This window comes from Hyaena hyaena, unplaced genomic scaffold (assembly GCF_003009895.1).
Source record: "Hyaena hyaena isolate Hyena2069 unplaced genomic scaffold, ASM300989v1 scaffold_289, whole genome shotgun sequence".
NCBI lineage: Eukaryota > Metazoa > Chordata > Mammalia > Carnivora > Hyaenidae > Hyaena > Hyaena hyaena.
Genome location: NW_024080920.1, coordinates 1,277,901 through 1,293,240, shown reverse-complemented (window position 1 = coordinate 1,293,240; position 15,340 = coordinate 1,277,901). Strand labels below are relative to the sequence as shown.

Sequence of the window (15,340 nt, the reverse complement as noted above, 5' to 3'; positions counted from 1 at the left end):
TGTGAACTGGGAGGTCAACTTCCTTCCCCACTGGAGGCCTCGTCATCAGTTTCCCAAACTGGTGTGGGTTACTGTGAGCCGCTTCTTGGTCCTCACCAGACTTGGCAGGGCGAAAGCTGCTCCACGCCTGAAGCAAACTCAAACTCCAAAACTTCCGGAGGCACGGCCCAGATCAGAAAAGTCTCCAAGGCCTTCTCTGCTTCTGGGGCCAGAGGGGCCTGCGGCTTCTTTGTACCACCCCCGTCCCACCGTTCGACGTAAATCCAAAAAAAATCTTGCCTCCCGCCCTCTCCCTACATCCAGCCCGGACCTCTGTTTGGGATTAGGGACTGCGATCCGGAACTGGGAGGCTGGATATCCTGGAAGAGGGCATGGGCGAGCATCCAGGGGACCCTGTCGGGGAAATTCGGGAAAGTCCCCGAGTCCTTACCGAGCAGCGGGGACTCCTCAGGGCATGCGGGCAGCGACAGCACTGTGGGAGAAGGCACTGGGGCCGAAGTCAAGTTGCCCGCGGGGCCGGGACCGGGGTGAGAGTCCGCGTCTGGGATGGAGTCGCGACCCGAGCGCAGCTCGGAGGAAGCGTCCAAAATCGGCTGCGGCGGGGCCCCTCGCGGTCGGAGCTCAGCGGAAGGCTGCTCGATGGCGGCGGCGCCGTTCGAGCCGCCCTGCAGTGGTGTAGGGACTCCCACCAGCTGAGGCAGACGGTTCAAGTCGCGGCCGGCCAGGTAGTAGACGAGGGTGACGGCAAGATGCAGCGCGCAGACCGCCACGAGCAGGCGGCAGGCCCGCTGCAGGGACGCGCCCGGCATCACCGCGCTGCCGCCCAAGAGCGGCTCCCGAAACCTCATCTTCCCGCCGCCGCTTTAAGAGGCGGGTGGGCTACAGCGGGGGTGAGCGGGGCGGCCCGCCCGCGGGCCGCCGGCCAGGCGCTGCCCGACCACGGCTCTTGGGGGAGGGGCCGGAGGGGAGGCTGGGGAGCGCGGCGCCGGGCGGCAGGCGGCGGAACGCGGAGTCTCGACCAGCGACGCCGGCCAGCGACTAGAAGTGCGCCCGGGGCGCGGGCGGGGGCGGGGGCGGGGGCGGGGCCGCCGGTTAGAACGGGGTTTTCGGGACTGGAGCTGGAGGGCGGGTCCTCTAGGGCGGAGCCACGGTGAGCGGGCGGCACTCGGGAGGCGGGGAGCTGCAGGGGGCGGAGCCGCCTCCGAGGACTGCTGGCGGCGCTGAGGGCTCGGGTTCCCACACCGCCCTCCTCCAGAGCCCTTGCCTTGTGGCTTCGGTCGCTACTGAGCCGCACCTACTCCTCCTCCTCCCCCTCCTCCTCGTGACTGCCCTCAAGAGGCACCACCACTTCCTGCGGTGCTGAAGGGCTGGGGTATGGGCCTGGGCCTACACGCGGTGGCGCTGAGAGACGCGGGTTGCGGATTCGAGGGGTTGGGGGACGCGGCGGCATTCCGGCCCGGGGCTCGGTAGGCCTGGTGGGTCCGGAAGAGGGACGGAAAAGAGTTGTCCAGGAAACGGGCTTCGACGCGGGGCGGGAGGTGGAACAGTTGCGGAGGGATTCTCTGGGACGTTCGATACCCCTCCTTTGATGGGGCTAGGCCCCTCCACCAGTGTGGGGGCCCAGCAAGGAGGCGCGGCTCAGAGCCGCGCGGGTGGAGGAGAAAGTCCACAAGTTAACGCTTGTCTGGCTCACTCTCCTGCAGACCAGCCTAGGGCATCTCAGAGGCCCACCCAGCTCGGTTTTGGGTGTGTGGGGTGCCTCCTCTAGTGCATCCTGTCCCGGGACGATACGTGCTTTGAGCGGGAGGGTGGCAAGAAGCCTCAGTAACTCCCACACTGGCAAGCAGGAGAGCAGCCAGCTTTGTTTATAGTCTGTGTGAGCCCAGACACAATCTCATGAAGTAGGAATTGTCCCCGTTTTACTGATAAAGAGTTAAAGGCTTGGATGTAAGGGCGCTCTGGCTGAAACATCTGTCTCCCAGTTGATTGCCAGGGTGGATTCGGCTGATCTGGCTGGCTAGGCGAGTGTCCCTTTCCTCCCTCGCAGCTCCATGTGCGTCCCTCCCGAAGCTGCGCGCCCTGTCGCAGAGGACAGATCTTCCATCCAGGGTAAACGAGTAGCTGTGCTCCCCTGCTAGAACCTCCAAACAAGCTCTCAAGGTCCGTTTGTAGTAGGGTAGTCAAGTTTCCAAGACTCCAGGTACATGTAAATGAGGCGCTGCCTGTGGCAGTCTGCCTTTCTTTAAGAAAAAAAAAAAGTTAAAAGCTCACGAAGGTTAAGAAGCTTGCTTAAGGGGACGTCTGAATGTGGCACAATCGGTTAAGCAGCTGACTCTTTTTTTTTTTTTAAATGTTTTATTTATTTCTAGGAGAGAGACAGCGTGAGCAGGGGAAGGTCAGAGAGAGAGGGAGTCACAGACTGAAACAGGCTCCAGGCTCCGAGCTGGCAGTCAGCACAGAGCCCGACGCGGGGCTCGAACCCACAAACCGCGAGATCATGACCCAAGCGAAAGTCAGACGCTCAACCGACTAAGCCACCCAGGCGCCCCTAAGCAGCTGACTCTTGATTTCAACTCAGGTTATGATCCCACGGTTTGTGGGATCCAGCCCTGCTTCCTGGCTCTGTGCTGACAGCACAGAGCCTGCTTGGGATTCTCTCTCTGGTCCTTCCTGTTTGCACTCTCTCTCTCTCAAAATAAATAAATAAACTTAAAAAAAAAAAACTTGCCTAAGATCCCACAGCTGGTGAGGGACAGAAGCAGAATTCTGACTCCAAAACTTTTATATATCACACATTTTCCCCTTGTTGATTTTTAGGTAAGGGCTGGGGGCTGTCAGGGTGATAGGCCTAGGTACCGAAGTTGCTTGGTTCAAATCAGAGCCAGAGGCCACTCCTCAGGCACACCTGATGCCTGAGTGAGCAGGGACACCTCACCCCTGAGAAGGACGCATGAGAGTGTTGTTATTTATGTGGATGGGGAGGCTGATGGCTCTGGCAGCCAACTCTGAAGTAGAGAGAATGATAGCAAAAGTTAGCATAGATTAAGAGTTTACTATATGCCAGTCAAACACAAGCCTAACTGCTTTATATGCATTGTCACAATCCTACCAACACTTTGAATTAGGTACTTGTTCCTATCTCCATTTCACAGCTGAGAAAACTGAGGCTCAGGAGTTCACTCTTGGTTGTGATCATACAGAATACTTTCCTCACTTGCCTTTCTGGACACCAGGCTTTCCTGATCTTCCTCACTTCGCTGGTCACTGCTCTGTCTCCCTCATGGGCTTCTCCTCCTCTTCCCCAGTTGTTGAAGGTCCCAGGCCACTGTCTACGATGCTCTTTTCTGTTGGTACTGAATCCCTAGGAGTGATTTATAATATCTGTATGCTAATGACTACAAAATTTCTGTCTTCCTCAGTTGTTGAAAGCCTCAGAACATGGCACATGATACTTTTTTCTGTCTACACTCTCCCTAGGAGTAATTTATAATAATCTGTGTGCTGATGACTGCAAAATTTTTATCTCCAGCCTGGATCTTCAGACTAATTTTCAAGTGCCTATCTTACCAGTATCTCAAACTCAATACATCCTGCCCTCAACAACCTACTCCCTAGACTCTACTCTCATTCTTACCTACATCAGAGAATGGCACCACTGTTAACCAGTGCCTCAAGCCCAAAACCTAAAAGGTATCCTTGATGTGCCTCTCAAATGCCATTTCTAATCCCTCAGTAAGTCTTGTCAGTGCTATCTTTAAAGCATCAGAATTAACCACTTATTAATTCTGTTACAGCTGGGGCACCTGGGTGGCTTAGTCGGTTAAGCGTCCGACTTTCGCTTAGGTCATGATCTCACGGTTCGTGGGCTCGAGCCCTGCGTCGGGCTCTGTGCTGACTGTTAGCTCAGAGCCTGGAGCCTGTTTCAGTCTGTGACTCCCTCTCTCTCTGGCCCTCCCCTGCTCGCGCTGTCTCTCTCTCTCTCTCTCTCTCCTAGAAATAAATAAAACATTAAAAAAAAAAGTCTGTTACGGCTATCTTGGACCAAGCCACCATCATCCTGGCCCGGGTTATATGGTAGCCTCCTAATTGGTCACCCTGCTTTCACCTTCTCCATGCCCCCTCCACAGTCTCTTCTCCAAACAGCATTTAGGAAGATCTTTGTAAGCATAAATCAGGTCATGTCATTTTATTCAGAACAAAGTCCAAATGTGTAGGAGCCCTATCTAATTGGTTCCTAGCTCTCTTCCCCACCCACATCTATCACTCCCCACCTGCTCTACCTGCTTTAGCCACACTAACCTAATTGCTGTTCTCTGAATTTGCTTATTTCTTCCTGCCTCAGGGCCTTTATACTTTCTATTCACTTAGTCTGAAATAGTCTTCCCACATATTTCATTCAGATCTCTCAAATGTCATCTTAAGAGAGTGGTCTTCTTAGACTACCCTATATGGAATAGTTCCAAATATACATATCCTGCATGATTTTTTCAGAGCATGTATCACTACCCAGCACTATATATTTATTTATTGTTGTCTATCTCCATTATTAGAAGATCAGCTCCAAGCACGCAGGAACTTTCTCTCATTTGCTACTGTATCCTCACCTCCTGGAACTGAACTGGCACATAGTTGACACTTAGTAAATATTTGTTAAAATACCTGATAAAGGAGGGGCACCTGCGTGGCAGTTGGTTATACAGCCAAATCTTGATTTCAGCTTAGGTCTTGCGTCAGGCTCCATGCTGACAGTGCAGAGCCTGATTGGTATTATCTCTCTCCTTGTCTCTCTGCCTCTCCCCCACTCTGTCTCTCTCAAAAACAAATTAATTAATTTAAAAAACTTAAGTGAATGCTTATGATCATCTTGATTAGGTGGGAAGAGGAGAAGAGAAGAACTATTGTTATTTTGTTTTGTTTGTTTGTTGCTAAGTTCTTTTAAACACATAAGAGTGGTTCACCAGGGGGCTGCTGAAGGTGAAATTGACCCCACCAGTCTAGATCTAGAGGAAAATGCCTGACCAATGAGTGAGGAGGGTCGTAATAGACTCCATCTGAAAAATGAGAGGAAGGGAAAATGAAGATATATCTTCCATGTGTCCAGATAATGGCCAGGAGACAGGATTGAGAGGCAGTTAGGGGCCACAGACCTATCCCAGGACCCTCTATGTGGCCAGGAAGTAAAGAAACTGCTAACTGTCTATTCCTTGGGAGTATGCAGAGTCCACAAGGTTGCCACCAGCCTTATTAGCAACCCCCCATCTAGAGATGCCTAAAATTGGTAAATTTTTTGGTTCAGAAAGGTCCAGAAGATCAGAAACCTTCAGAACAATATTGTCCAGCTGTCCAAACATGAACTGGTATTACAGACAGACCCAAGACAACTTTCTCCAGCCCTTTCCAATTTCAACTTTATCAGGTCAAAAACTAGTCCCATCAGAGGAGATACCCGGAAGAGGAAGTTGCTAACTTTTGGTCAGTGCTAACTGACCAAAAACTGGAACCCGGGTTTTGTAGTTTGCCTGTTGGATGATGATCTGCCCAGAATTACCCACCTCCCCACCTCTCCCTACAGCTGCCTTCAACTGGTTAGTGGCATTTCCTCTACCCTTTCACAGCACGCTTATCTGCACCTGTTAGTTTACATTTCTCTTTCACCTTAGTAGATCAGAAGGACATAGAATAGTGCCTGGCACATAGTAGACAGCGGTTTCAGTTTATCTAGTTCCACATAAGATGTGACCCCAAAACTTGGTGTCCTTAAACTAACAATTTCTATCTCACAGTTGTTCTGCTTCACATGGTGTCATCTGGGGCACTGGCACAGTCAGAAGTCCCCAAATGGTTTCAGTCACGCAGCTGGCAGTTTGTATAGGCTAGAGGCTGACTGAGAATGGTCATGGGTCAGGGGCCTTGGCTCTTCTCCATTTGGACCTCTCCATAAAAGCCTCTCACATGGCTGCTTGGGTTTCCTCACAAAGAAGAGGGTATTTTCTAAGGAGGAGCATTTCAAGACAAGGTAAGAAGATGTAGACCCCTTAAGGCCCAGCCTTAAGCATCACTTCTGTGGATATTTTACTTACAACAACATACTGAGCAGTCTAGATTGAAGGGAAGTAGATGTCTCCTCTGGATAGGTGGAGGAGTAAATTGGAAGCCATCTTCTTAAAAATATTTTATTTATTTTTGAGAAAGAGATAAGAGCTCAAGCAGGGTAGGGGCAGAGAATGAGGGAGACACAGAATCCCAAGCAGGCTCCAGGCTCTGAACAATCACCACAGAGCCTGATGTGGGTCTCAAACCCACAGACCGTGAGATCATGACCCAAACCAAAGCCAGATGCTTAACCCCCTGAGCCATCTAGGTGCCCCACCATCTATTTTTTAATCCACTATAGTTTAACCAGCTGCCACAAATTATTTAGGAACAATTCAATCATGAAAATAAATATTGATAGAAACAGTTTACAGCCAATTCAACAAAATATGAAACCATGAGTTCATACTGATATAAATAAAGAAATGAATGTTTGATGAGTAACAAGATATTTACATAATTTCAAAGTACCTCCTCCACAATATGCTTAAAACTTCAATGGGAAACATTAGAAAAATCCAAATTTTGAAACACTCTTGAAAATAACCATCGTGACCTCTTAAAAAAAAAAAGTCAAGTTCCTGATAGTAAATGAAAGACTGGAGAACTGCTCCCTCACTGGAGGAGACTAAAGAGACATGATGACCAAATGCAACACTGATTTTGAAATGGACCCTTCTGCTATAAGATATTTTGGGGATGACCAGTGAAACTTGAATTTGAACTAAGGATAAGGATAGTGTTGTGTCAATGTTAGTTTCCTAATTTTGATGGTTGTATTGTGGTTATGTTTGAAATATGCATATAATATTTATGGGGTGGGGTGCCTGGGTGGCTCAGTCCATTAAGCACCTGACTTTGGCTCAGGTCATGAGTATGGTTAGTGAGTTTGAGCCCAACATTGGGCTCTCTTCCGTCAGTGCAGAACCTGCTTCTAGTCTTTGTCTCCCTCTCTCCCTCCCTCCTGCCTCACACACACTCTCGCTCTCTCAAAAATAAATGAACATTTTAAAAAAAAATTTTATAAAAAACGAAAGAAAGAAAGGAGAATAGAGGGGCACCTGGATGGCTCACTCAGTTAAATGTCCAACTTCTAATTTCAGCTCAGGTCATGATCTCACAATTTGTAAGACAGAGCCCCGTGTCAGGCTCTGTGGGCTCTGCGGGCTCAATGTGGAGCCTGCTTGGGATTCTCTCTCTTCCTCTCTCTCTGCCCCTCCTCTACTCGTTTTCTCTTTCTCTCTCTTCCTCTGTCTCTCTTTCTCTCTTTTTCCCTTCAAAATAAATAAATAAGCATAAGGAAGGAAAGAAGGAAGGAAGCAATAATAGACATTGGTCCTTAAGAAAGCTGAGATCCAGGGGCGCCTGGGTAGCTCAGTTGGTTAAGCGTCTGACTTCAGCTCAGGTCATGATCTCAAGTTCGTGGGTTCCAGCCCTGCATCAGGTTCTGTGCAGGCAGCTCAGAGCCTGGAGCCTGTTTCAGATTCTGTGTCTCCCTCTCTCTCTGCCCCTCCCCCACTCATGCTCTGTCTCTCTCTGTTTCAAAAATAAATAATAACTATTAAAAATTAAAAAAAAAAAGAAATCTGAGATCCAATCATGCATGTCACCAATTCCCCCTTCTCTAGAGTCAGGGAATATGATACCTTTCGTTTCTACTGTTGTTTGTACTTTGTGGTTGATTTTCTTCCCTGTCCTGATCATTCTTTGACCAGATCCAGTCTGCCTATTTCCTTCATAAAAGACTAGCGCCCAGGACTGGATGCGGCAGTCTAGCTGGGGTCCAAGTGACGGAAGAGAGAAGGATAATAAGTTGCCTTCATAGTTCCAAGTATCAGACTTTCATTGATGCCTTCTAACACAACATTTACTTCATTTACTTTTTAATGTCCATGTTAAACTAAGAGATAGGGCTGAAGACAGAATCCTGGAATAGTGGAAACACCCTGTGGGCTGCCTTGGATCCTTTAAATACAGTTGTTGTGCCAGTCAAGGTTTTTGACTGCAAAACAGTTAATTACACTGCTGCTCTGCCATGGCCACCACTACCAGGGAATACTCAACACCACCTCTCAAGACTGTTCAAGCTGCTGCTGCTCTTGCCAGGAACACTTCCCACACTACCCTTGCCTCTTAGCAGCATCCCGTAAAAAGTCAAAGTCCTTGGTCCAATTCACATGCTTGAGTCCTAGCTGCCAGGAAGTGAAAAGGAGAATTTTCTTTCTGCTTCCATGGTGGAACCCAGGGCACTACAGCCCTCCAATAGTATATTATTATTAGAAAATTATTCCAGGGCTTTTCCGGGCGAGCTGCCCGGGGAGGGGTCCATACAGCGTTGTTTTGCGTTCCCGTCATCTCTTAAAGGGAAACTTTCACAATGTCCGGAGCCCTTGATGTCCTGCAGATGAAGGAGGAGGATGTCCTCAAATTCCTTGCAGCAGGAACCCACTTAGGTGGCACAACCTTGACTTCCAGATGGAACAGTACATCTACAAAAGGAAAAGTGATGGCATCTACATCATAAATCTGAAGAGAACCTGGGAGAAGCTTCTGCTGGCAGCGCGTGCCATCGTTGCCATTGAAAACCCAGCCGATGTCAGTGTCATTTCGTCCCGGAACACTGGCCAGCGAGCTGTGCTGAAGTTCGCCGAAGCTACCAGAGCTACTCGGATCGCCGGCCGCTTCACTCCTGGGACCTTCACTAAACAGATCCAGGCGGCCTTCCGGGAGCCCAGGCTTCTGGTGGTTACTGACCCCAGGGCTGACCACCAGCTTCTCACAGAGGCGTCTTACGTTAACCACCTACCATCTTGCTGTGCAACACAGACTCCTCTGAGCTACGTGGACATCGCCATCCCTTGCAATAACAAGCGCGCCCACTCGGTGGGTCTGATGTGGTGGATGCTGGCCCGGGAAGTCCTGCGCATGCGCGGCACCATCTCCCGGGAGCACCCGTGGCAGGTCGTGCAGGACCTCTACTTCTACAGGGATCCCGAGGAGATTGAAAAGGAGGAGCAGGCTGCTGCCGAAAAGGCTGTGACCAAGGAGGAATTTCAGGGTGAATGGACGGTCCCAGCGCCCGAGTTCACGGCTCCTCAGCCCAAAGTCGCAGACTGGTCTGAAGGCGTGCAGGTGCCCTCCGAGTCCGTCCAGCAGTTCCCCACTGAGGACTGGCCAGCAGCCCGCACTGCCCAGGCCACCGAGTGGGTGGCAACGGCCACCGTGGAAACAAGGTTGACAGAAAATAAACCGTTTCTAAAAGTTGAAAGAAAGAGGAAGGAAGGAAGGAAGGAAGGAAGGAAGGAAGGAAGGAAGGAAGGAAGGAAGGAAGGAAGGAAATTATTCCAGGGCGCCTGGGTGGCTCAGTCAGCTAAGCATCTGACTTCAGCTCAGATCATGATCTCCTGGTGTGTGGATTCAACCCCTGCATCGGGCTCTCTGCTATCAGCTTAGAACCCACTTAGGATCCTCCGTCTCCCTCTCTCTCTCTGCTCCTTCCCATTCGTGAGTGCTCACGCTGTCTCCCTTTCTCAGCAATAAATAAACATTTAAAAAACATTTTAAAAAGACAATTATTCCAAAATAAGGGATTGCATGCTGAATGGACAAATATAATGACAAAGGTTCACTCCAGTCATTCAGCAGGTTACTTTTCCTCTAGATTGTGCTATCATCCAACCCATTTTTCTCATTTTATCTACAGGAATATCATGGCAGAGATTGGTAAAGGCCCTGCTGAAGATCCAGTTTGCCAACAAACAGACTATCAGTTACAGCTCTGGGATCTATCAGTTCAGGGACCTGTCATAAAAGGAAATTTGATTGCCCCTGCCCTGACTTGTTCTGGGAAATCTCTACTCCCTTTTATATCTTTAAAAATCAATTCTGGGGTAAGAGTATAGTGTGCAGAATCAACTTGTTTTCTTTGTAATCGACAGCTGTTAATTTTGTCTACTCTTTATTCACTCATCCTTATGGTAAGAGGAGGTCCACTCTTGCTGTGTGGTCAGGAAAGCCTAACCACAAAACTCAGATACCATGTAATTAATTGGGATAGGGCTCCTCAGTGGGCTCATATTTGGCTAATCAGGGCACTGTTTCCCTCTGGCCACAGTAATTGGTTCAGCAGTTGACACATGACCCAAGGAGGCCAAGAAGCAAAGAACCCATCTTCCCTCAGGACTTCTGATTGAGAAATATGGAGGCACACTGAGAAAAAGTCTCTTCCATTCCTCAGGGGTGTCCAGCCTGGAGTTGCCAAGGGCTATTACATTAGTTTTCTAGGGTTCTATAACAAATTGCCAAACATTCAGTGGCTTCAAACCATAGAGCTTTATTCTCTCACAGTTCTGGAAGCTAGAAATCTGAAATCTAGAGGTTAGCAGAGCCATCCTCCTTCTGAAATCTCTAGGAAAGACTCATTCCTTGCCTCTTCTAGCTCCTAGTGGCTTCCAGCAGCCACAGTGTTCATTGGCTTTTAGCTGCACCATTCCAATCTGCCTCTGTGTTCACATGACCTTCTCTGTGTGTATGTTTCTCTCCTGTCAGTGTGTCCTCTCCTCTTCTTACTAGGACATCAGTCACTGGAAATAGAGCCCACTCTAATCCAGTGTGACCTCATCTTGATTTAACTAATTACATCTGCAAAGCTCTGTTTCCAAACAAGATTTATTCTGGGGTGTGGGGAAGACATGAATTTCGGGGATACCCTATTTGACCCTCTACATCTATCAAGTGGAAAGAGCCTGCCTGAGAATTAAGTCAACATGGAGTCACAAGGTATATGCCCTAGTATGTCCATATCTGACCCTGCATTGATCAGTTATATGAACTGGCAAATATCCCCCTCCCCCCACTTTGTCTTAAGTCATCTTGAAGTGACAGAAAGAAACTACCGCCCCTATTTTTGCAAAATTAGAAAATCATTTGCACATGACCCATGTTCCAAACTTCTCCCATCCTCCAAAAGTCTTTGACACAGATTGTGCAATCCCACTTGGAAGTGGAATGGATTTACCTCATTTACTTCATTTGGCCAGGAAACAAATTTATTTTGAGCAGCCAGATGATTTCTTATAATGCATTCCACCATCATTCCTTTCTTTTAGTTTTTATTATGGAAAATTTCAAAAATACACAAAAGTAGAGAGAAGAGTATAATGAACCTCAGTGTTTCCATCGTCCCATGTTTGCTTCATCTATACTCCAACTTCCCTCCACCTCCTGCAGGATTACTTCAAAACTCAGATACCATATAAGTAATTTATCCTCTCCAACCACTATTCTAAGTTTTAAACCCCCTCATTACTGTATTTGAAGACTTTTGTGCCTTGCAAGACAAAACTAGTCACTTTGGACATAGAAAGCATACACCAGACTCCACTGAATGGAGTCCCTGCCCTGAAAATTTCCAATGTATTAGCAGAGATAAGACCAGAAGCCCCTCCAGTGCTTATCAGACTTTAATGTAAACCACGTGGGGAGATGTTAAAATGCAGAAGCTACTCAAGTATGTGCAAAGGGGTGGGAAATCTGTGGGAGGGGGTGGCGAATCCTGTAGTTCTAATAAGGACTACACTGCTGCTCATCTGTCAAAGGAGAAAAGACAGGCTGCTGTACAAGGTAGAGGTGACAGGTCACCAGGCTTAAGAACTATCTTTCGAATAGTTTACCACAGGTGCTCACATTAATTTTTTCAATATTCCAGAGTGAGAAGAACACTGAACCAAGCACTGAGGGATCCACAGAGGAAATTTTATAAACTCCAGGAAGTGAGGGCATAGTTGCCAGTCAGTTTCAGAAATTTATAGGATAGAGTGTAAAAGTGGCTAGTCAGCTCATGGTGACTCTTTTTTCAAAAAACTTTATCCTCCTGGGACTGGTCCTCCATATCTATTTTTGTACTGCTTGAACCCACCGACCAGCCACAGCTAATTGGACCAAGGGTGAGCATCTGACCCAAGCTGGGCCAATCAGAGGGTCTCTCCTGAGAATTTGGATTTGAGATTCAGGACAGTCAGTCAGACCCTAGGTATGGCTGAAATTGAAATTATATAAATATTCCACCTTCTGCCAATATACAAAGAAGCAAAGAAAACTGAGAGAGTGAAACCTACCATAAAGAAGACCTAGAAATGAAGAGAGCACTACCTACATCCCTTAGGCTTCTTGCCCCATTCCCATCCCTCCTAAGGCCTAATAGCATTTCTGTGCCTCAGAACTCAATCACCCTGTATTGAAATCTTCCAGGTATTACATGAGTCAGTTTTAGATCTTTGCAATCAAAGAGACTGACAAATAGACATGGTCATATAACAAATGAGGACAAAGCTAGAGAGGGAGAAGGGTTAAGAGCTGCTGAGCCTAGGAATGCAGGTCATTGTGGGTTTACCAGACAGCTGGGTAGATAAGAGGTTGTTTCAGGCTGAAATGAAGTCTCAGGAGCCAGAAAAGAAACTTCCTCCCTGCAGACAGTGGGCTGGGTCCTGCTTTTGGCTTCCTTTGAGGCCACCAGGGTCATGCTGCCTGCCTATCTGTCTGCCACTCCTCACCTGGGAATTTGCGCCAGTCTTCCTGATTGTGTCAGGACTGGCCATATCACCTTGTTTCCACTAAGCTCTAAGAACTGTGGTGTCCCTGCTCTAGAGCCACCTGACAGTATCGTCTTGCTCCTCCCAAGTATCTGGGAAGAGCTGCTGTCAGTTGGTTGTTATTCTGCCCATCTTCCTAATCAGCATGCCACTCTGTGAGTCTCTAACCTGGGATGTGTGAGGCATTTGGTCCCCAGGTGGGTCCTGAAGTCTGCAGCAATGATCCAAGACCAGCTCTTTTGTTACACATAGGATGGTCAACTTATTCCTGTTTGCCCAGGACTATCCTGTGTCCCAGGACCCCTCTCAGTTCTGGGAAAACTGGGAGGGTCCTCAATGGAAACCCGCCTTAGCATTGTTCCTTGAAGGGCTCATCCCAGATCTCGTGACTCCAGACCTCCAAACCCCACTCTTCTGAGTATCCCCACACGACTGGAATTTCTGAACTGCTTTCTGAAACCACTGCATCCCTCCTTCCACCTGTAGACCACACAGCAAATTAAAAGCACAGATTCTGAAGCCTCCTATTCACTAATTGGCTGATCTTGGGTAAGTTGTCTAAATTCTCAGTGCCTCGCTGAAAAGCAGTACCAATAATACACTTGCCTTATTGTGGTGTTGTGAGAAAAGTGAGAATAGTGCCTGACTGTGTGAAAGCTGGCAACTATTGTCATGTCCCTACCCTGATCTAGTCATTGCCCCCTCCCACTAAGGAGACCCTCACTCCCTGGCACACTCCGCAGTCCCAGTGGCATGGCACAGACCCAGCCATAAGGCACTGGGGCAACCCAGGCTGCCTACAGAGGTGTCACCTGGTCCTCCTCACCCTGGGCTCTGAGGTTGAGCCTTGGAGCAGGGCCCGGTTTCTCTCATTTCTGGGGAACAGTCCCTGAAGGGGAACACAGAAGGGGATCAGCAAAGGACTTCAGCGGGTTGGCCAGCCTTCTTGTGTGGACAGAGGATCCCTATGTCTCTGGTCCCCTGCCATTGTGGTCAGTCTAGTCCCTCAACCTGCTTTCTCAGAAGCCATGCTCTCACACCTGTCAGAAATGAGAAGTCCAGAAATGAGAGATCCTGGGCCAGGAGGCACACCTCATAAGAACTCTGCAAACAACTACAGAATGACTTGAGGACATTGTGTATGTGCGTGGTGGAAGAAGTATAGGAAGTCCTTGCAGCCAGCTATTATCCCACATGACCACTGACAACTGGTGGTGAGGTCTGTCTGCCCACAAAAGTATCTGACCCATGTTGATTTCTTCCCCTGTTCCCCACGGGAAGGGTTATGCACCAACGCAGGCTCTGTGTATCACAATGAAAGCAAATCCCAAAGTCTTGGTGCCAGGTTTCAGCCCCACTAAGGAGAAAACCCCAGGAGTACATGCAGATCTCACCACCTCCCCTTGGGCCAGCCACACCAGGCCAGCTCTCAAAGGCCTCTTGTGACTGTCCTTTCTCTCATCTTTCCTCGCTGTGATAAATGTCCTGGGATTAGCCCTTCTGTGTTTATTGGATGAGCAATTTGTGTCTGTCTGAAAAGCTACATCTGAATAACGTTTGGCACGAGCTAAAGAAATGTGAGCCTCTGCATTCCCCTCCAGCCAGCTCTCTGGAGCCAGCCGTCTCCTGCCAACAGGGTTAGACAGCTCTGCTGCTGGGTCAGCAGCCTATGCATGTTTGTAGGGGGAGGGGGTGGCAGGAGGGAGAGGAAGGTGCCTGCAGTGAGACCAGAAACCCAGAAGGACAGAGGAGTAGAGCAGCCTTAGCAAATCTGCCAAGAGTTCTGGAGCCCCTGTAGTAATTTGGGGACATCAGAGATGTGATGCCCATGGTGGTGACCCAGGTCTGAGGACAGGAAAATCAGGGCTGCCATGCAGCTCAGGAGCCAGTGTGATACCTGGACACAGAGTCCCAGAGGTGAGCTGCAGCAAAGGAGATTCAAGAGAGTCCAATGGATAGCATGAGGATCCCAGATCTAGAAGGGTGTTTGGTGCTGGGCTCTTGACGTTTGTGTGGAGTGGGGCCAGGTGCAGGGTGTTAGGATGTACTAAGGCTGTTTAAATATTTCCTGACTCCGGGCACCTGGGTGGCTCCATCAGTTGGGTGTCTGACTCTTGATTTTGGCTCAAGTCATGATGCCAGGGTTGTGGGATCGAGCCCTTTATCAGGCTCTATACTGAGCGTGGAGCCTGCTTAGGATTCTCTCTCTCTCTCTCTCTCTCTCTCTCTCTCTCTCTCTCAAATAAATAAAAACAAAAATAAAAATATTTCCTGACTCCATCTGTTCGGGTCCTGGCACTGGAGAGGACAGCTTATGGCAGTGACCATCAGGCAACATAGTTATGAGGTGAGGAGGAGTATAGACAAAGAGGGAATTGGGTGGGTGTGGGTGGGTGTGTTAACAACCTCTGTCACCCCCTCCTCCCCCAGCAGCCTCTGCTGTCCTCCCTCACCATTCCCCTTCTCTTCTCTTAGGGTGCACATCACTGCCCCCGCATATCCTGTGACTTGGCTCTCAGTCTTTCCTCGACCAGCACCTCACTCTCCCCAAGTCAGTGATCAGACTGAAGACGAGACATCATCCGCGGGCCCCTAACAGTGAGCACAGAAGTGGCCACCCACGAGGCATCAAAAATGGTTTCCTGAGTAAAAGAATG

The 15,340-nt window shown here is 48.9% G+C and overlaps 2 protein-coding genes across 2 annotated transcripts in view; one reads left to right on the top strand and one right to left on the bottom strand.

The window, feature by feature from the left end:
* B4GALT1 (beta-1,4-galactosyltransferase 1) overlaps window positions 1–1,044 on the bottom strand; it is a 51,296-nt gene extending 50,252 nt beyond the window's left edge. Inside the window, exon 1 of the mRNA XM_039247081.1 lies at window positions 431–1,044. Within this exon, the coding sequence (XP_039103012.1) occupies window positions 431–848 (418 nt within the window). The 5' untranslated portion in view covers window positions 849–1,044. The remainder of the gene's footprint in view (window positions 1–430) is intronic.
* Window positions 1,045–8,411: 7,367 nt separating this feature from the next.
* LOC120241759 (40S ribosomal protein SA-like) lies at window positions 8,412–15,279 on the top strand. The gene is given in 3 exon segments (XM_039247091.1): window positions 8,412–8,549; window positions 8,552–9,374; window positions 15,159–15,279. Coding segments are annotated over 3 exon segments (1,023 nt in total). The 5' UTR covers window positions 8,412–8,470.
* The last annotated feature ends 61 nt before the right edge of the window (window positions 15,280–15,340 follow it).